This window comes from Sus scrofa, chromosome 16 (genome assembly GCF_000003025.6).
Source record: "Sus scrofa isolate TJ Tabasco breed Duroc chromosome 16, Sscrofa11.1, whole genome shotgun sequence".
In the NCBI taxonomy this organism is placed as follows: domain Eukaryota; kingdom Metazoa; phylum Chordata; class Mammalia; order Artiodactyla; family Suidae; genus Sus; species Sus scrofa.
This window is the reverse complement of record NC_010458.4, coordinates 79684875-79704805: the sequence shown is the minus strand read 5'-3', so window position 1 is coordinate 79704805 and position 19931 is coordinate 79684875. Positions and strand designations below refer to the sequence as shown.

The following is a 19931-nucleotide window of genomic DNA, read 5'->3' as shown; positions in this document are numbered from 1 at the left end:
GCTGGACAGCGGCCTTCCCCTGATTGCCCGCTGCTGAGGCAACGAGCACCTGAGGTTTGAAGCCACCTGGTTTGTGATTCCTTCTTACTGGGGGCAGTTGCGGGCAAATGCTGCCTCCTTGCTGGAGATTGTGCTGTGCAACAAGCTGGAAGGGCTGTGGGTACTGGTAGGCACCACTAAGAAACCATGTCTCTGGACTTGGCCTTGACTTGCTGTTCTCATTTTAGAATAATCATTTAAGGTCCTAACGATTAAAGTAAGAGGTGTGTCCGACAGGGCAGCACGGAAAATGACGTGCTGGGTTTGACCGCCAGCCCTGGGCAGCTCCACCCAGGGGATGGGTCTCGCCACATCTCTGCCTCCCTCACCAGCCTCGTCTCAGCCCCACCAAGACCCCTTCCTTGTCCCCCCCACCAGGCTTTGGACCCTGCTGACCCCACCACCTCGCTGTGGAAAGTACTCAGTCCTCCCACTCTGGCTTGGTGGGCGCCGCTCCCTGCAGGCTCTGCTGGGGACGGGACGGGTTCCAGGGCCCTGGCTGTTCCTGCAGGCTTTGGCACCAGCCCAGGGGCCACCACACACAGACACAGACACACAGACACACACACGTCCATGTTAACTGTACCGCCAACAGTTTGAGTTTGCGTGCGTGCAGGAGATGCTTCCTTAAATCCTCCTTGATAGGATTTCTCACTTGTAAACAAAGTTTTCACCCCAAAACTCCTTGAAACATTTTTAATAGACTTGATGAAGGCGTCGCTGTTGTAGGACCTGTGGTGGGCCCTGCCCGGACACGCCCCCGCACTGGGGACTGCATGGGGCAGCTCTTTAAGGCACGTCGATTGGATTAGGTTACAGGAGACTTGACAAGATCAGAACTTACACTGCATTTCCAGTTTCAGTGAAATTCCTCCATCAAACCACCTTTCACAGTGGAAGATCAGTAGTGCACAGGATCTGGGCGCTGTAACCAGATCATTTTTGAGAAGATACAGAAGTGAGAAGTGGGTTCTGAATCTGTGCACGTCATAGTCTTCCACAAAGGAGGCCGAAGTTCAGTGTTAAATAAATAGGAATTCTTTCCTAATAAAAATTTTTACAGCAGTTTTCCTAAGGAAATACATTCATAAGACTTTGTTTACCTTCTGTTTGACAATGACAAGAACAGCTAGGATTCTCCTTCATGAGATGTAGCCACACTACTGGGCTTTATGACACTGTGTCCACAGACTGAACAGTCTCTCCCAAGTTGAAAGGTCTCCCCTGGAACTTGCCCCAACGGTGGCTGTGCTCAGTGGCACAGGTCACCCGCCGCAGAAGACACCGGCCACAGAACTGGCCCAGGAGAGCTTCATCAGCCTGAGGTCTAGTGGGCATCTGGGAAGTGCCCGGAGCGCTTTCCCAGGGCTCGCCTCCGGCCCTGCAGCTGAATAGGGTCCAGGAGGCTTGTTAAGGCAGCTGGAGATGCCAGACCGGCTGGGCTATGGACACTGCAGGACCCAGTCTGTTCTGGATCAACCCCTCCTGCAGGGAGTAGACGGAGCTTGTGCCTTCCGCCAGGTCTGCTGGGCAGGTGATGGCTGGATTTTGTGCTCACAGTGTTGGTCCAAGTGGCTGTGAGTGTGGGAACAAGTACGGCAAACTGCGGGTCGCTCTTGTGCCCGTGACGGCTAAGCCAGTGGTTCGGGTTGTGAGCAGGTCCGAACTTCAGCTACAGAGCTAACTCTGGGTGAACCAGGGCCCCAAGGACCTTCCCTGTTGGGTCACTTGTTCTTCAACAGCGAAGTGTAGCCTCGCCCTGGGAATCACTGCTCTGTCGAAGGGCTGCACACTGCTCGAGACCCTGGTGACGACGGCTTTGAGGCCTCGCCCCGGGAACAAGGCAGAGGGCAGCGCGGACAGCTCCCTGAGCAGGCTGGAGCCTGGCTTCTTCAGAAAAGCTTCCAGGTGTCCACTGTCCTTTACTCCTTTACTGCCTCAAACCCTGCGTCCGAGGAGCAGAGAGGCCAGGTGAGGCCCCTCCCGCCTCACTGCACAGGTGCCCTGCCCTGCCCTCCAGAGGCCTGGGGGCTCTGTCCAAGGCCCCATCCATGGGGCCCTGGGGCTGGGGTGGGGTGGGGAGGTGGTCCAAGTCCCTTCGGCGTCCCTGGTGTGAGGACGCCTGAGCCACCATCTGGCCAGGGTCCATCCAAGGACCCAGTGTGATTCCAAACAAGACTGCTGAGCAGAAGCCTCACTTGTCTGCTGGGGCCTCGTGGGCAGGCCCATGCAGCCAGTGCCACTTCTACCCAGCCTGGGCCATCTGCCAGCATTAGGTGGGACAAGCTCAGGCCAGAGACCAGCTGTTTGGGGACGTTCAGCCCCTGTGCCCAGAGACCACACTGGGGTGGGGGGGTGTGCAGGATGAGCACTGAGCTCTGGGAGTCTCAACACAGCAAGGATAAGCAAACACAGGATGCTTCTGCAGCTGTGCCCGTGGTCCACAAGGTGACAGGTGGTTCTGAGACCTGGTGAGTGGACATGAGGACATCCCACATCCTATCCTGGAGTTGGGCTCTCATCCTCCCAGGGGGCTTTGAGAGAGGCCAGTCTAGGCCTAGGATCTTGGGTTGGCATAACAGTGGGCAAAGCTCAGCTTGTGTGGTTCTCAGTTTCCCCAGCAGTGCTGATGAGAATGGATACGGGGTGGCAAGAACTCAAGCACAGACTGTCCCTGGGTCAGGAGTGACAGTGGAAACAGTAACACACAAGTGCCCAGTTTAAATCCAGAACAGATGGACAGAGGGCACAGGAGTCTCCTGGCAAGGGCACCTGCCTGGGCCTCCCAGAAGGTGGAGGAGGCTCGTGACCCACAGGGGCCTCTCTGCAGGGACCCCAAGGAATTCCAAGGGTCAGGTCCTGCAGCACATTCGTCCCCTGGGAGTCCAGCTCCTGTCCATCCAGCACCTAACTGGTGAGTGCCCAGGGCTAACTGAGGCTATGGGAAGACCCCCTTGGGAAGGAGGCATGGAGGGCACGACCCCAGGTGAACATGGGTGTGTTGTGGGGGGTGGAGACCCCTGGGGGGCAGCATCCTCGGGGGGCGCGAGGTCGTGGGTGCCAACGCCCGGCTGGGCAGCCGTGGTGGAGGGTGCAGAAGCCCGGGAGTGCAGACCCTGGGGAGCCCTCCGTAATGTGGGGCGGGGGAGACCCCTGGGGGGCGCGGCTATGGGGGACATCCTCAGGGGCGAGATCATGTATGCAGACCCCGAGTGGGCGGACGTCACAGCGGCGTCTCTTCCTGCTCCAGGGCGTGAGGAGGCGTGTGGCACGAAGGCTGCAGCGAAGCGAGCTTTAGCAACGCGGGGCGGCGGCGCGCGCGGGGCCTCTGGAACGAGCGCCGGCTGTGCACGCGGCGCGCCGCTGCCGACCGCGCGTGCGCAGCCGGCAGCCCGCGGCGCTCTGGTCCCACCCCAGGCGCAGGCCCCGCCCCCGGTTCGGGGTCCGGCGGCGCAGCGGGCGCGGCGCTTCGGGAGGTGGGCGGGGCCTTCTCGGGGCTGGGCGGGGCCGGACTGGGCGGGGCCGGGCTCGGGGCGCGCACGCGCGGGGGCATCTCGGCGGCGGGCTGTCCCTCGTGTGGGGACGAGCGTCCGGTCAGCGGTGCGTCCGACCCCGTGTCACCTGCAGGAGAAGCCGGTGTGAGCACGGGGCATCGGGTGCCCCCGCCTCCAGCCCAGGTGGGACCGAGGACCGCACCCCAGGGCCGGGGCGCGTGCCAAGCCTGGAGGTGAAGCCGCGGGAGGAAGACGAGCTGCAGAGGCGCCTGGTGCCCCGGGAGCCCTGCGCGGGCCGAGGACAGGCTCACTGGAACCTTCCTGAGCCGGGCTTAGCTGCCACGGGCCGGCCCGCGGGGACCCCGTCCTGAACCCTGCCCCTGTCCTGCTCTCCGCTTGAGGGTCTCCCGCACTCCCATCTGTCACGCGGGCTTTCCGGACCTCCGGGCCTTTAGGGAGAAAAACGTCTTCCCCTTCCCCTTGCCCTCTGAGCTCACAGTCTCCTAACCCGCAAAACCTAAAGCGGTCAAGTTCTCCAACAGCACTGATCCCACCCCGCCCCACCCCCAACTCGGCTGGAGAAGCGGGAACTCAGACGAATCTTAAGAAAAATGGAGCTGGAACCAGAGGCTTGTGAGAACAGAGTAGCAGAAGGCAGAGCCGCTGCTGCAGAGAGAGAGGGAGCAGGTCCGGCCGGAGCGGGCGCGGGCGGCTGGGCAGAGGAGCTGGGGAGAGAGCAGCTGTTAGCCGGCAGGGGAGGGCAGGGCCAGTTACATGTGTGTGGACTCGGCCGGGGCGGCGCGGGGCTGCTCCTCGGAGCCATCGGCCAGCACGAAGGAGTCCACGGACTTGCAGCTGAGGCGGAAGGGCGCCAGGCGGTGGAAGTTGCCGGGAGAGTGGGGGATCTGCACTCGGGCCCTCTGGGAGGGCACCACTGCCTCCCCGGGAGACAGCCAGGGCGGTGCCCGGCTGAGGATGCTGGGGTCCTCGTCGGGGGAAAACACGGGGTTGTCAATTCCTAGGAGAAAGGGCAGCGGCTCGTCAGCTTCCCAGGCTCGCCCAGAAAGGCAGAGGGGAGCGCCCCCCGGCGTCAGACGCCAGCGCATCCTGCGGCCGCAGCCACCTGGAAGGTCACCTGGAAGGTCAGGGTCACATTCCTTGGGGGTTCAGGCCCTCCTCTCAGAGCAGAGACCCTGGTCTGCCACCCACACCTGTGCCGCCCTGTGGCCCCAGCGCTCGACCACGGGGTCCTCTCACCAGGGGTGGGTTCTAGGGGAGAGCAAAGGGCTGGCCCTCACCGGAGGGGGAGTCTGTCGCTGTGTCCTGTGTGATGTTTGCCAGGAACTCGATCCCCCCGCTCATGTCCTCGGCATCATAGCTGGCGGCTTCCTCGGGGTCCAAAAGTTCCAAATCTGATGGCGGCAGGGGAACAGGCGGAGAGTGGAGATGAGCAACGCCCTGGACCGCTCACAGCGCCCCGAGCGTCGTCACTGCTGCCACCACCCCACCCCACCCCAGTGGCCTCTGGGCAGTTTAGTGGACCGTGGTGCCCAGATGGTCTCGATAGAATGGGGCTGGGCAAAGAGAAGCACACCGGGCAGGGGCTCTCCCCGCCCCCCTCCCTGGCTGCACTTGGCCTTTTTGAGGAGGAGGGAAGCTGGAGCGGGGGGGGGGGGGGGGGGGGGGGGCTGCAGACTCGGGACGGGCGGGGAGCAAGCGCCCAGCTCTGGGCGCGGCTGACCAGATGGGCAGCAGGGGAAGCGGGGCAGCAGCCTGCAAAGGAGGGTTCTCGGTGCTGAGGGGAGGGGTCTCCCTGGAAGAAAAGCCCTCTGCACCCTCCCGCCCTCGCCCTGCCGCCTGCCCAGCCGTACCTCTCTCCTTAATGGTGAAATCCTGCAGGGAGCTTCCCATCGGCAGTTTCCCGTTGGGGATGCTGCTGTTTCTCTGAGAAATAGAAGGAAACTGCTCACAGCCGGGCCTCGCTACAGATCCGGAACCACTGGGAGCGCCCTGGGAGACCCTGGCCCTGCGGCCAGGGCGCCTCCCCGTGGCCAGGGAAGCCAGTCTGAGCCCGGCCCGCCGCCCCTCACCCGCTTCTGGGCGCGCTCCCTCTTGTACAGCTTCGCCCCCTTCTTGTGCGGGTGGAGCCCCAGCTTGGCCGACTTGAAGGACTCCAGGCGTTTGCGCATGGTCCTGTGGAAGACCTCCTTGTCCTGCTTCTCGTGTTCGTCTGCCGTCAACTCGTGTCGGCTGTAGAGGTGTTTGTACTGCGGGGATAGGATGTCACGGCTGGTAGTGTCCGCGTGGCTAGTACACCAGGGCTGCCCCCACCCCCGAAACGCGAGCCCGGGGACCGAGCCCTGACCTTCCCCCTCCCCCGTCTCAGCCTGAGAACCCCCCCTTCGCCCCCAGGCCCTGCCCAAGGTTCTGGTGGGAGAGCCCTGGGCCGGCCCACCTCCTGCCGGGGCTTGTACAGGTACTGCTGCAGCGTGTGGTGCGTGACCATGTCCTCCGTGTCACGGATGCTCTGCCGCCTCTGCTCCAGCGACTGCATGTCCAGCCGCACGGCGCTGACATTCTCCCTCCTGCGCGGGGTCTTGTGAGCAAGTGCCACCCCCCTCCGCCCACCCCGGAGGCGGCACCCCTGGGGCCTGGGCTATCCCCCTGCTCGAGTCAGACGGTCCCCCAAGGGGCCTTCCTGGCTCCTGTTTAGTTGTCCCCCTGCTGTGCACCTGCCCCTCCAAAGCCCGGCTGAAGCCCCATCCGGGCTCCCACTGCTTCTCCCAGAACCTGGACACCCAGTGCTGGAGCCCGGAACAGCCCTCCACTAGCCGCAAGCCCAGCCAAGCAGCCCTGCAGGGCAGAGGCCGGAGGCCTGAGACCCAGGACCAGGTGGCTTCCATGGCGGGGGGACAAACTCTGATGAGGCTCCTGGCGATACCTGCTGACCCTTCCTGACCGCCTCTCTGCCAGTGCCAACAGCAGCAGCTGACTGGCACCGCAGGTGACTGGCGAGGGGCTCTGGGCCCGTTTCCCCACCCCCCTCCCTGTGCCGGTGGCCCCCAGACGCTCCCCGGCTGGTGCCTGCAGGTGGGTCGGGGGCTGGGGAGAGCCTTGCCCCCAGCAGCCCCAGGGCACATACAGGAGGTAGGAGATGGAGGCCTCAACGGTCGAGGGTCTGGGGGTGCTGAAGTCCACGTTGACCATGTTGTCGGTGCTGGGGGAGCGGATGAAGGCCAGGGAGCCTCGGCGCTCTCCCTGCGAGGATCACGCAGCCTGATCACAGCCTGGTCGGCCACGGGTGGCCTGGCCAGGGCGTGCCTGGCTGCAGGGAGCTGGGGGGCTGTTTGCTGGCCCTGTGGCACCTTCCAGCCACGGGAGGGCCCAGACCCCAGAGGCCACGGTGGAGGCCGTGCTGGGACTGGATGGTGTGTAGACAGTCGTGCGGATGACATGGCACTTTGGCCACAGCTGGGAGAGTGCTGGCAAGACACCGAATCCCTGCAGGATTGGGAATGTGGGCTTGTCCCTGCTGGGGGGACCCCTCTCCAATCTGGAATTGAATCGGCCTCAAACTACACAGAGAAGAGCCCCGCAGGAAGTCACCTTGCTGAGCCATGGCTGGGATGCAGGCTGTGTGCCGGGGGTGCACCAGGAGAGCATGGTTGACCCTTGGGGGTGGGGGGAGCTGGGAGGGGCGGCTGGTGGGGGCTCCCGCAGAGCTGCTGCCGCTCAGCAGCGCAGTCAGGGTGGATGTGCTAACCCCGTCAGGTCTGAGCGGGGAGGAGCCCATGGGCCTGTGTCAGGATGGGGTGGGCAGCGGCTGCAGGGGAGGCTGGTGCCCTGCTGGGCACCTGTGGCACCAAGTGGCAGATCCCCAGGAGAGAGGGTGCAGGCAGCAGAGGGGCATAGTCTGGAGAACCCCCCGCCTGCCACCCACACTCAGGCTCTGAGGCCTCCAGGGCCTGCACAGTCAGAGGCCGGAATTCTCGCCCTGAACTTCCCCAGCTGGGTCAGGGGTGCAGCAGCCCTTCTAGAAGCGCCCATCCCATGGCCTCCCCTGCTGGAGCCTGGAGCTCGTGTACATGGGAGCTGTGCACTCAGCCCCACCAGCACCACAGAGTGAGAGCCAGGAGGTAACCCATTCTCGGGATGCCCGAGGGCCCACGAGCTCAGGTGAACTTGGCTGAGGCACCAAGCAGGGTGTGGTGTTGCCCACCAGCCGGCCCCACCCCCACCCCGTGGCCCCAGGGCGCAGGGCCCTGAGCCCAATGTCCAGACCCCAGGGAAGGTCCACACCACGTCTGTCTTGCTTCAACACCAACTCCAGCAAAGAGCAGACGAAATGGCTGGTACCTCGGCCACGTAGCTGATGGCGTCCTTCAAGTTGAGCTCGTGGAAAACATTCAGAATCCGATCTCGTGACTTTTGAGCCGACCTTCTCATAAGGATTTTGCTGAGGAATTTCCGATCAAAATTGGACCACCTGGGGGCGGGGGCAGGGCGGTGGTCAAACCAACAGCTGTCAGCACTCGCTGGGCCCTGGGTGCGCCGGGGACAGAGGGACCCTGCTGGCGTGGTGGGACTGTTCCCAGCATCGACTCAGGATGGACCCAGTGTCAGCAGCTGGGGCAGGACACAGGACAGGCCCCCACTTTGACTTGTATTTACGACAACACGCACACAGGAGACATTTAAGATGAAAGAGGAGCCTCCACGTTGCCACCCAGCACCAGCCTCCCAGTTGTGTGTGTTGATCCCACCTGTCTGGCTGATGGCAGTGGTCACGGGCGGGCGTGTGTGTGAAAACGAGGTTACACCCTCTTCTCTAGTGCGATGCTGCGCTTTTCACGTGACTGCCTAACCCTCTGGAAAGGGGGGCAGAGCCCTGGGCTCTGGCTACAGTGATGGGGTACATTTTGCCTGCAGGAGGGGTGGGCCAGGAAGAGCCCCCTGAACTCTTACACCTGGAGGACTAGCCTGCCGGAGGGAAGCTTGAACACAGCAGAGCATCCAGGTTGTTCAGGATGGAGAGGAGGAGCCTGGGCCAGACTCAGATAGTCCCAGGGGACTGGGGGGGGGGGACAGGTGCCCAGGGGGAGGAGAAAGGGATTCAAAGCCGGGAGGGACGTCCCCGGAGGGGGAGGGGCCCAGAGAAGCGGGCTCCTTGCAGGGCAGCGTCCCTAGGGCCCTCGGGCTCTGCGAGGTTAGGGTTACGTGATGCCAGGTTCCCTCTATAGCTGGTGGGCGCCGTAGTCACGTTAAAAGAGGAGGGGGCACTGACCCTGAGACAAACGTGCCTCTGAATTGTCCTCTGCCAGTTCAGTCAGGGGCCACTCCAGCCACTTACTTGTCTCTGAGATAGTTGTGTCCAATTTGCCCTGAAATGTCCTCGATGGCCGAGAGGATGTGGTCGAAAGCCTTCGGGAGGAAAGGCCCGTGGGTCAGGTCACTTGGGTGGCCCCTCCCTCCCCCGCCCACCCCTTCCTCCCTCCCCCGCCCCACCCCTTCCTCCCTCCCTCTGCCTCCTCCTTCCCCCTCCCTCTCTCTCCCTCCCCTCCCTCCTCCCTCCCCTCTCCCCCTTCCTCCCCTCCCTCCTCCCTCCCTCTCCCCCTTCCTCTGTCCTCCTCTTCCCTCGCCCCTCCCTCTCCCCTCCCCCTTCTCCCTCTCCCTCCCCTTCCTCTGCCCCCCTTCCTCCTTCCCTCCTCCCCCCACCCCTCCCTCCCCCTCCATGTACCCGGCCATGCAGCTTCTCATTGAGCTTGGGCTCTCGCTGTTCACTCCTCTTCACCTTCAGCCACTGCACCAGAGGCTTGATGGTCAGGCCCTGGAAGACAGGGCACGCTGACCCTGGTGGCCGGGACAGGCCCCCCCGAGCCCACACCGCCACCCCCCCCCAGGGAAGGAAGGGGCTGCCCTCAGCCAGGTCCCCGGAGGGAAGGAGCCCCTGCCACGGGGTCACTGGGTGGCCTTGGAGGCCCGGCGGGCTCCCGGGATTCGCTAAAGCAAAGCGAGGCCCTTCCCGGGCATGTCGACTCAAAGAAACATTAACTGGGGCTTCGTTAACCAGCAACAGCTGAGGAAGGACGTTTTTGGGCCAAATCGTGCTGCGTCCCCTGTGGGGCCACATGAAAACCTACAAAACGGCTCCTAGTTACTAAAATTACCAAACCCAATTAGGCCTGGCGCCTGCGAGGGTGGGTTCCAGCGGCGGGAGGCGGTCCCGGTACCTGGACGATGACGGTGAAGAAGATGACGATGAGGGTGGTGCTGACGAACAGGTTCTTCTCCTTGACCTTGTTCTCGTCCAGAAGGACCACCAGGGCGAAGGCCACCGCCCCGCGGAGGCCGCCGTAGGACATGACCACCTGGTCTATGATCTCCAGCTGCACCATCCGGTACCGGTTCAGGATCCAGGTCTGCAGCACCACACCTACGGGCCCGGCGGGCACTCAGCACTCCCGGGAGGGCGGCTCTGCCCCTCCATCCCCGCCTCGGAGGGCTGCGGCCCGTGACCTGGCCCCTCCCCCGACGTCCCTTGGACCATCTGCCAAGCTCCGCGCACCCGGCAGCTCTGGAAGAGCTCGAGTCTCGCTGGGGCCATGGCTGAGACGGGCCAGGCCTTGCACCTTGGTGCCCTGGTGGCTCCAGGACCAGAGGTCACCCACATGCCTGGCATCTGGCCCTCATCTGGCGATGGTGGGCAGAGCAGGCACTGGTCACCTGGTCCTTCTCTCCCCCAGTCCCCCACCCCCAGGCCCTGGGTCATGGCACCTGGTCAGCACCACACATCTGAGGCTGGGTGAGGACAGCAGGGGCTTTCTGCCTCTCCCATGCCCAGGTCCAATGCCTTGGCTGCCAGCTGTGCCCGAATGACCACATCCAGAGAGGGTCAGTGGGAAGCCATGTGGGTTCCCTTGGGTTCCAGAACCTTCCATTCTGACTTCCAGGTTGTGCCATCTCAGTCATGAGGCCACAAGGCCATGAGAAGGCCTGTCCTTTCACTGAGGACAACCAACAGCCAGGCCACTCTGAGGCTCCACAGGGGGCTGCGAACTGGGGGTAGGTGTGTCCTTGGTTCCAAGGACCCTCCTGCAGCCAATCCCTGTCACTGCTCTACCATTTTCCCGTCATCCCTCCATCACTCCCCATCTGCCACCCTCTTTCCATCCCCCGTCCTCCTCCCATCCCCCGTCCTCCCATCCCCCGTCCTCCTCCCATCCCCCGTCCTCCCATCCCCCGTCCTCCTCCATCCCCCGTCCTCCCATCCCCCGTCCTCCTCCCATCCCCCGTCCTCCTCCCATCCCCCGTCCTCCCCTATAATCCCCATCCCCATCATCCCCACCCCCCGTCTTCCCCACTGTCCCCTCCATCATCACCCTGTGCCCCCTCCACCCTCACCGATGACCCGGTACACGGAGATAAAGACCAGCGTCAGGAGCACAAAGGCTGTGTTCCACTTCCAGATGAGCGGGTCCACGGCCGAGATGCCCAGGAACATGAAGATGATGGTCTCGGCGCCGCTGGCCAGCATCTTCATGGTGTAGCGCACGGTGGTGGCGGACTGCTCCGAGATGTTGGCCTTCACGTACTTCTGGCAGCAGATGCCGCAGAAGGTGATGCTGGGACATGGGGACAGTCCGCTGTGAGCCCACAGACCCCGTGGCCCAGGGCCCACGTGCAAGGCTGGCACCTGTCTCCCCTCTGGCACCTCAGGGCCTCTGCGTCCTGGACAAACGCCTGCCCCACTGGTCAGCCCTCCCCTTCGTGAGCACAGGGTCCCCCAGGGGATCAGCACCCTGGACTGGACACCCGGGCCTCACACCCTGGCACCGTCTGTGGGCCCCTGGAGGGGCTGCCTCGGTTTCTGTCCCGGGGAGGGGCTGAGGCTCAGAGCACCTGGGAGGGGCTGTGTGGGGGCCCCTCCCTGTGGCGCCTCTGAAACTGCAGACTCCTCACATTCCATGCCCCCACAGTGAGTGGGGAAGTGGGCCAGGCAGCCGGGGGTCTGGAGGCAGGCCACCCTCACCTGGGCGGGTCCCCGCCCTCCTGCCAGGGCGCCGGCCCTCCTCCTGGTTGAGCACCCCAGCCCGTGGGGTGCAGCCTGCCGGCGTGGGAGGACTCACGCCAGGATGGCCGACAGCGACAGCATCTCGGACGTGAGGTAGGACAGGTAGGACAGCACGAACACGAAGCCGGGCTCGATGGTGCGCACGTGCTTGGTGAAGCGCGTTACCAGCGAGAGCAGGAAGGCGAAGACGACCCCCACCAGCGTGCCCCCCAGGCTCACCACGAAGAAGGACACTGCGGAGGCAAGGACGCGGCTGCGGCCCTGAATGGCCCTTTGTGGCCGCGGCGTGGGCCTTCTGGACCGCTCCTCGTCGGGGTTGCCTGTGACCCCCCGGGGCGCCAGCAGCTCAGCACACAAGGGGCTGATTCTCTCGGAGGCCGGAGGCCGAGACCGGCTGTTGGCTCCTGCCTCGGCAGGGAAAGCGCCCACGGGAGGCCCGGGCGCCCCACGGAGGAGGCGGCGCCAAGACCAGCGGCCCTGGGGCAGGGTTGGCAGCAAGGACTGCCAGGCTGCCGTTGTCCCTGCCCAGAGAAATGCCCAGGACCTCCCAGATGCAGGGTCCACGTCCCCCTGGTGGGTCTGAAGGGGCAATGACCTTGCCTTGGGGGTGGCTGGGGCCTGAAACTCACTGGGAGGGACCTGTCGCTAAGACTTTTCCTGCCCAGGCTGTGGGCCCAGGGTGGGCCCGAGGCTGGAGCCCAGCCAGGCCCAGGTCTGTGGCCCGGCAGAGACGCCGCCCCGAGGGTCTACGTTCTGGAGAAAAGGCCGCCCCTTCTCCCCTGAGGCACAGACCCGCCAGCCACACACCTAATCCCTTCACGCAGTCCACGCCGGTCACCTTGTCACCCCCCAGCGTCACGAAAGATTCAAACACGTTGTATAGGACCTGGGGGACAGAAGCAGACAGGACACCAGGTCAGCCCTTGGCCGGCCGTCCCGGCCGCAGGACCCATCGCACGGAAACTGAAACCACAGGGAGGAAAGTCGGGTGTCCCAGGAGGGCGCGTCCCTAGGCAGAGCCCTGCAGGTGGGACCTGGAGGCAGGAGAACCGTCTGGAAGGAACTGGAACCTTCAGGAGAAAACCCGGCCTCTTCCACCCTCAGCAAAGCAGGGCGACGGCCATTTCCTGTGACAAACCCTGAGTTTCGTTTTCAGGGACCTAGCAAAGCAGTGGGCCTCCAGCAGTGGGACGGTGCCCTGGTGTCTTTGCCTCCTGCCAGGTGACTTCGTCCTGGGCTGCAGGGAGGGCAGCAGGGCTCTGCTGACCGTGGGGCAGCGAGGGCCTGGGGTGGGCTGTGGGCCCCCAAGAGGCATGCATCTCTGCCCCCAAGTCTGTGCTCTCCAGGGGCAGAGGGAGACGCAGACTCGGGCAGTGCCGATGCCCCTGGGGCTGGGGGCACGGGCCGCTGTGCGGGTCATGGGGCCAGACCCCAGCCGCCCTGCTTCTTTACGAGAAGGTGGGTCGTAGGAAGACCAGCCTCACAGAGACTCCTCAGCTTGGGCAGAAGTTCAGGCTTCTATGGAGGCATGGAAGCCCTGGGCATTTAGAGCAAAGAGGGCCCCGCGCATCCCTCTGTCTGCACAACCCCAGGGGGCCGCAGGGATGGACGGGGCAGTGGCTCAGACCCGCCGTTGACTGATGGGCAGGACGCAGCGGCTCTGCGCGGCCCCCAGGAACCCCGGGGGACCCACGGGCCGAGTTTGGGGGGTGGCGGCTGCGCCGATGTCCAGACTGTGCCCTCACACGTCCCACACCGGAACGTCACTCTACACAGAACCGAGGCCGCCTCGCAGCCTTGCGGGGTCCTCCCGCCCCTGCCAGCCGCCCGGGGGACGGGCACACCTGGCTGGTCCCTCTCCTCAGTGCCCGTGAGGCTCTGGTCACCCCCCGCTTCTCCGGACGGTCGGGAAGGGACAGCGGTCTTGGGGGTCCGGCCATGAGGAGACCAAGGGCCCAGGGGAAAGCGGGGGAGAAGCGGGAGGCCTCGGGGAGCGGCGGCCGGCCCCCTGCGCCCGCGGACTCACCACCGTGACGGCGTCGTTGAGCAGCGACTCCCCGAAGACGATGATGAAGAGCACCTCGTTGACGTGCACCTCCTCGAACACGGCCAGGACGGCCACCGGGTCCACGGCGGCGATCAGGCTGCCGAACAGCAGGAAGTCCAGCAGCCCGATGTCCAGGTCCCCTGGAAGACAGGCGGCCGTTGCGGGGAGCCCTCGCCTGCCCCCGGGGCAGGAGCGTCCCACTGGCGGGGCCTCTCCACGGCCCCCCCGAGCGTCTGCCCTGCCCCCGGCCGTCCCAGGAGGACCCTTCCTCGGAGCCTGGAGCCGCGGCTGCTCTGCAGAGACCCATCCCCGTCCTCCAGCCCGGGGCGCCCCGCCTCTGGGTGTCCCCGGGCGCCGCACAGCTCCACCACCTTGGCCGACACCCAGCCTTGACCGGCTGTGTCCAGGGGCTAAGCGCAGCCCTAGTCAGCTGCGGCCCCTCGGGGAGCAGGAACCCCACCCACTCCAAACCACAAGACCTTTCCCTGGGCCCAGGGGCTGGAGGAGGCCTTAGGTTGTTCCATCAATGCAGTGTAATCGCACCTGCAGGACCCCCGCAGCTCAGGCGTCTGGGAGGCCTGGCCAGGCATGTGGCCGGGCCTGGTGGGGCTGCCAGACGGCAGTGGGGGCTCAAGGAAGCATGCATGCGCCCCACAGGGTAGGTCAAGGTCCCAGGGAGACTTCCCCAGAGACGGGACCTTTGGCCCCTGTTTATCACGAATCTTCTTTGAAACTGAGATTTCGAGGTGGGTCTCGATCCTCGCGGTGGGGGCGGGGGCGCCTTGCTCCTCCTCTGGTCAGAGGGAGCGGCCCTCTGGCCCCGAGTCTCGTCCAGCTGGTGGAAGTGTTTGAGGCCGAAGCTGAGTATGGACCGGCACCCGCGGTCCCCAAATTACCGGAAATTAATGACCGAATTACCAAAACACGACACTCCTCTCTGGACCTCCCTGCTGCCCTAGTGCCAGCGGCTCCGCCTCCGCCCCCAGAACCACAGCGTCAGGGGCTGTGCTGCGCGGCGGCCGTGCGAGGCCTCAGGCGGCCGACCTCACCCTCATCTGCTCCCGTTTCCCAGGCAGCTGATGACCGGCTCCCGGGAGGGCGGGGCGCACCTGGGATGATGCCAGGGCTCAGCCACGACACCGACACCCGCACGGCAGGAAACACCAGCAGGAGCTGCAGGCGCAGGGGCAGTGCGAGGAGGAGCCGTCGTGGCTTCTCCCCACCCGCTTGAGTGGAAACTAGGCCCAGGCCTTCCGCTCAGGTCCAGGTTTACCTGGGCTGCATCGTCATGCTGCTGGCCTCTGCTAGCAGGGCCTCATCCTCTTTCCCCCGGGTCCTGGAGCTGGAGGAGTGAGCCGGACCCCACCTCCAAGGGGAGGGCCGTTCCTGCCCACTGGCTGACCTGGTCAGACCAGACTTCATTCGAAAGAAAGTAGGACACGTGCCTTGGCCTGGGGATGTGTGTGGACTGGCAATGGACTAATTAAACCTTTTCTTTTTGCTTTTTTTTCTTCTCTTTTTCCTTTGTAGGGCCGCACCCGCGGCACATGGATGTCCCCAGGCTAGGGGTCGAATTGGAGGTAGAGCTGCCAGCCTACACCACAGCCAGAGCCGCAGCCACACGGGATACGAGCCGTGTCTGGGACCTATGCCGCAGCTCACCGCAACGCCAGATCCTTAATCCACTGAGCGAAGCCAGGGATTGAACCCACAACCTCATGGTTCCTAGTCGGATTCATTTCCGCTTCGCCACAACAGGAGCTCCTGGACTTTGTTTTAAGCCAACCAGGAAGGTTAAGCTATTGCTGAGCACCGCTCTCACCCTCTTACGTCTGTGTCCTGCGTCTGAGCGTTCTTACACGGGGCTCAGGAACCCAGGACCCTCAGAAGCCCCCGCAGGCGGCAGCACCCACTCACCCATCAGGCCACTGAGGAAGACGCCGTAGAGTGACAGGCCGGTGGCGGCCGCGTTCCACACGGTGCCAATGACGGCATAGAGGAGGATGGTGCCCAGGTTGCCAAAGAAGAGCCGGTTGGGCATGAAGTAGCCGGCGTCCAGCACGATGGGGGGCAGCAGGTAGAAGAAGAAGAGGGTGGGCGTGAGGGTGAAGGAGGCGATGTGGTCGGCCGCCCAGACGATGCCGCCCAGCACCAGGCCCAGCACGATGAGCAGTGCGCTCTCAGGGACGACGCTGGTGACCTTGTGGGACAGGTGGAAGCCTGTGGGGGAGGAGAGGGGTCAGAGGGGCCAGGAGCCCACGAGGAAGGGGAGAAGGGGGGGCCATGACCCGATAGGGGAGGGCAGGGGTCAGGGGGCCGGCCTGGCCCCTCAGAACAGACATGGGCCTGGGAAGCCAGGCTTGACATCTGGCCTGTGGCCCCATTCCCCTGGCCCTGCCCATCCCCCTGGCCCCAAAGACACCCTCCTCAGATGTCTCCAAACCTTCTGCTCGGAGCCTGGCCCCTCCCTGCACGGGGAGCCCCCATGAGTGAGGCTGGAGGGCTGCATGGTGTCTTGAGGACGGGTCCCGGGCTAGGTGGGCAGACAGAGCCCCGTCTCCAGCCCCCTGACCCACTCAGGCCTTGTGCCTCTAGTGGCACCTGGGGGCCAGGGCCCTCAGCCCACATGAAGCCTTAATCTTCTCGGAGGGTCCCATGCAGGCTGTCCCCCTGCCAGACTCTCCCAGGTTGGAGAACCCAGGAAGAGGGCTGGCGAGGCGGGCTCCGGGCTCGCCGGCAGCATCCAGTCCCACCACCCACATGCAAGCTCTCAGGCGACAGCGAGGCCCCTCGGCCCCCTTGCCAGGACCTCAAGGGAGGCCATCGCACAGACCACTGGGGCAGTTCGCCTTGGTTCTAGTTTAAGACTCAGGAAAAAAGTGACGAGAGTCTGTGTTAGAGGGAGGGTGAGCCCGGAGGCCAGCTCCCTGGGTGTCCCCAGCCCTGCCCTGCTCCTCAGCCAGAAGGCACTGCGGCTCTGGTCTCACCGAGGTCTGTAGGCTCGCGTCTCCCGGGGGCTCTCCGGGCAGGGGAGGGGCCCTGATGGGGGCAGAGGGGCAGGCATCCAGCACGGCCCAGACCCAGCTCTCCTCCCGGGACCCAGGCGCCCAGGCCGCCCTAGGCTTTGGGAAGAGACCTGGGAGGCCGTGGCCTCCCCGTGGCCCGTGGCCCCACTGGCCAAGTGACGGCCAGGGCAGCCCAAGAACCGCTGCGGGTCCCAAGCCAACTCTGGGCCCGGAATCTGCACAGGCGCGGCTCCGAAGGCCCCGGGGTCGCACAGCCACAGCGAGGCCTGGGCTCGTGCCCTCCCGCCGAGCCTCCCCCGCCGTCCAATAAAGTCCACGGACGGCCAGCTTGTCTCCCCTCGTCATCCTGATGGGCTGGGTGTCCAGCAGCTGTGCTTAGACAGAGCCACTCCTGCCCGCAGCCACGTCCCCTCCCTGCTGGACTTTCTCTCAGGAGCAGGTGACATCCGCTTCCACCCCCACCAACTCCCAGCGAGCCCCGAGGAGCCACGTCGAGAGCCACGCAAAGCCCCTGCCGTTTCCTTCAAACAGCTTCCTGCTGTTCCCTTTGTCCCGGCTGAGCTCCAGCAGGGGTCACCTCGGGGGGTGGGGAGGAGCCAGGAACCCTCTGGGCGCGTGGCGGGTGCCTGGCCAGTGAGGCTTGGGGGAGGCTGGCGGCCCTCGGTGCCCACTGTCTGGGGGCCTCTCTGAAGACGGGACCCAGAGACCAGCTCCGCAGGTCACTGGGCCCTGGGCCAGGCGTGGGGAGCAGGGGTGGCCACTGATGCTAGAAGCGGCCATAAGGGTGGCAGAGAGGGACGGCCAGGGCTGGCTTCAGGCCCTGGGGCTCTGTGTTTGGTCTTTCACCAAATCTCTCCCCAGATTAGAGACCCAAGCAGGTCTGGACGCTGTGAATTTACCTTTGACCCTGCAGGGCCAACAGGGCTGAAAGGTGCCGAGGAGACAGGTGAGCCTAAACAGCAACCACACTCTGCTCCTCAGGAACCCAGAGTCCTAACCCTCCGCCACATTCCTGTGTGGCAGCCGGTCACTAGAACATGTTATTAATTTGTAAAATGGTGCATGAGACCTGGGCTGACTTCAGCCCAGGTGCCTTGCTTGGAAGGAAGCTTCGAAAACCCACAGAAAGAGCAACTGGAGCTTTTTACCCCCAGAGAAAGAAATACACACACACACATACACACACACACAGTGCGGACGGACAGAGGGGCGTGCTGTTGGACACGCACCCTGTGCAGGGTGGGGCCTACTGAGTGCTCCCCTGTGTCCTGCAGACCCCATCGCAGCTGCTTGCAGGTGGCCCTGCCCTCGTCCCCGCGGGGGGGCGGGGGAAAGAGCCGTGTAAGCACCTGTCCCTGGGGGGCATTTCTTCCTGTCCTGTGAGCCGCGTATGCTCGGCCTTCGCTGCCATGTCACCAGGTTATCAGCCTTTTCTTACTGACAGGGGGACAGGCGGCTCCTCACGCACGCACGGGTGCAAGTGCCTCTTCACTTTCGAAGGAACGGCCGCTTCGCATCTCACTGCTTTAGGTCGTCTTGCTCCCTGCCGACACCTCCTGCTCAGGTGCATTCGCTGGTGTTCTGTTCTACAGGAGCCGAGTTTTGGGTTATGCTCTAAAAAGCCGGTCCACAAACACTCAATTTTAAACATTCAAGTTTGGACATTCGATTTAACTTTCCTTGATTTGAATAAAGAAAATATTTAAAAACAGTCCCGAAACTGAAGGACCTGCCCGAGCCCAGATGGAAAGCGCCCCCGAAATGTTCCTGAAACCTCTCGTGTGGGCGTGCCACCCCCCGCCCCGTGCCCGCGAGCATCCCCGCGGCTGCGTGGCTTTGACCTCCCGCCCCCCACAGCCCTTCCTGTGCCGTCTCGGGGGCATCGCCCACATCTGCCCTGCAGGCCTGGAGCCAGGGCCACGCGGCCGGGTCCCATTCACAGAATTCCCCGCAGGAGCTGTCCGCTCTCCGCCTGCGTCAGAGGGCCTCCTCTTGTCCTCGAGAAGAGCCTCGCGGCGGAGGATGATGTATCTTCGCTCGGATTTTCCTTCCTCCCCCGACACGGGTGACGGCCGTCGTTTCGAGGAGGCATCTGGTGTCCTCTGGGCCCACACGCGGCTCTCGAGGGCCCGAGGAGGCAGATTCCCCAGGCGGCCTCCCCTCGTCCCCGAGTCCGTTCCCAGCATTCACCTTCTGTCCCACCAGTGGTCCGACCCCGGCACGTCTGTCCTGCTCCTGCTGTTTCTAGTTTATGTGTCAGCTCTCGTGTCGCGTCAGTTCTTTACTAGTTTTCTCAGCCACGAAAATCCTCTTGATAATCTTGCCATCATTTTATGGTCTCAGTTGAGCTTGTTTTATTGACTTTGTGTTCTGACCCTTTCTGTGATGGAAGCTCTGTGGGACTTTCCTTCTGTTCCTCTGGGTGGCCCTTCCCTCCTTGGCTCCCGTCCCTCCTGCGTCAGTGTCAGTCGCCGCTGCGTCCACACCCCTCTGCTCTCTGACACAGGGACACCGCTGACTCACGCCCGCTGCCTTGGAGGCTGCGTGTCCTCCCTCAAGCTGGTTCGGGGGGCTTGCGGGTCTTCCTGGGCCCTGAGAGCTCTGCGTGGGCCCCTTGCTGCTGGCGCCTGGCATCGGGTCGGCTCCGGCTTACTGGCTTGTCTTTCTGGTCTGGGGTGAGGGGAGCCATAGCCGGTGGTTGGTCCTTTCTCCATCGTTGCCCAGCGGTCTGGGGTCTCTGGTGGACGGGAATTCTTCCCGCGCCGTCCCGACTGCCTGGCACCGGTCCGGCCCGGGCTGGTGGCTCTCCCCTCCCCGTGACCACAGGTCAGACCTCAGTCTGCATTGTAACGAGCTAATTAAATGGAAGACTTGATTGGTTTTAAATGGCAATTTGTTAGTAGCTCAGCCATTAAGCCCATAATGGGCGTTTCAGGAGTCAGGGGGCCAAGCTCTGAGGGCCCTGGGCGTCCGCTCCAATGCGGCCGGGCTGGCGGGGCGCTGGGCCTCCCTCCTGGGAAGAGAGCATGCGGGCAGCCTGACCCAGGGCTGGGAGGCCACCCTGATGCTGGGAGGGCAGAGGAGGTCTGGGGCCTGGAGGGATTCGTGCGCCTTGCCCGTAAAGGGCCAGCGTCCGAGCGGGGCCCCGACGCACCAGAGCCCTTCCAGACACGGGCTTCGGGGGGTGGCTCCAACCTGGCAAATAGTTGAGGTGCCGATGCGGGCACGTGACCCTGCTCCTAGGACTGACCAGA

General features: G+C 64.1%; 1 protein-coding gene across 2 annotated transcripts in view; it reads right to left on the bottom strand.

Moving 5' to 3' along the window:
* SLC9A3 (solute carrier family 9 member A3) overlaps window positions 722-19931 on the bottom strand; it is a 78530-nt gene continuing 59320 nt past the window's right edge. For both annotated transcript variants that reach the window (XM_021077062.1, XM_021077063.1), the window contains exons 2-16: window positions 15569-15871; window positions 13631-13791; window positions 12412-12490; window positions 11660-11837; window positions 10935-11155; window positions 9764-9966; window positions 9271-9360; window positions 8884-8954; window positions 7890-8019; window positions 6676-6791; window positions 5989-6118; window positions 5624-5800; window positions 5405-5477; window positions 4832-4945; window positions 722-4551 (exon numbers count right to left, since the gene is read on the bottom strand). In XM_021077062.1, the coding sequence (XP_020932721.1) occupies window positions 4304-4551; window positions 4832-4945; window positions 5405-5477; window positions 5624-5800; window positions 5989-6118; window positions 6676-6791; window positions 7890-8019; window positions 8884-8954; window positions 9271-9360; window positions 9764-9966; window positions 10935-11155; window positions 11660-11837; window positions 12412-12490; window positions 13631-13791; window positions 15569-15871 (2294 nt within the window). In that variant the 3' untranslated portion in view covers window positions 722-4303. The remainder of the gene's footprint in view (window positions 4552-4831; window positions 4946-5404; window positions 5478-5623; window positions 5801-5988; window positions 6119-6675; window positions 6792-7889; window positions 8020-8883; window positions 8955-9270; window positions 9361-9763; window positions 9967-10934; window positions 11156-11659; window positions 11838-12411; window positions 12491-13630; window positions 13792-15568; window positions 15872-19931) is intronic.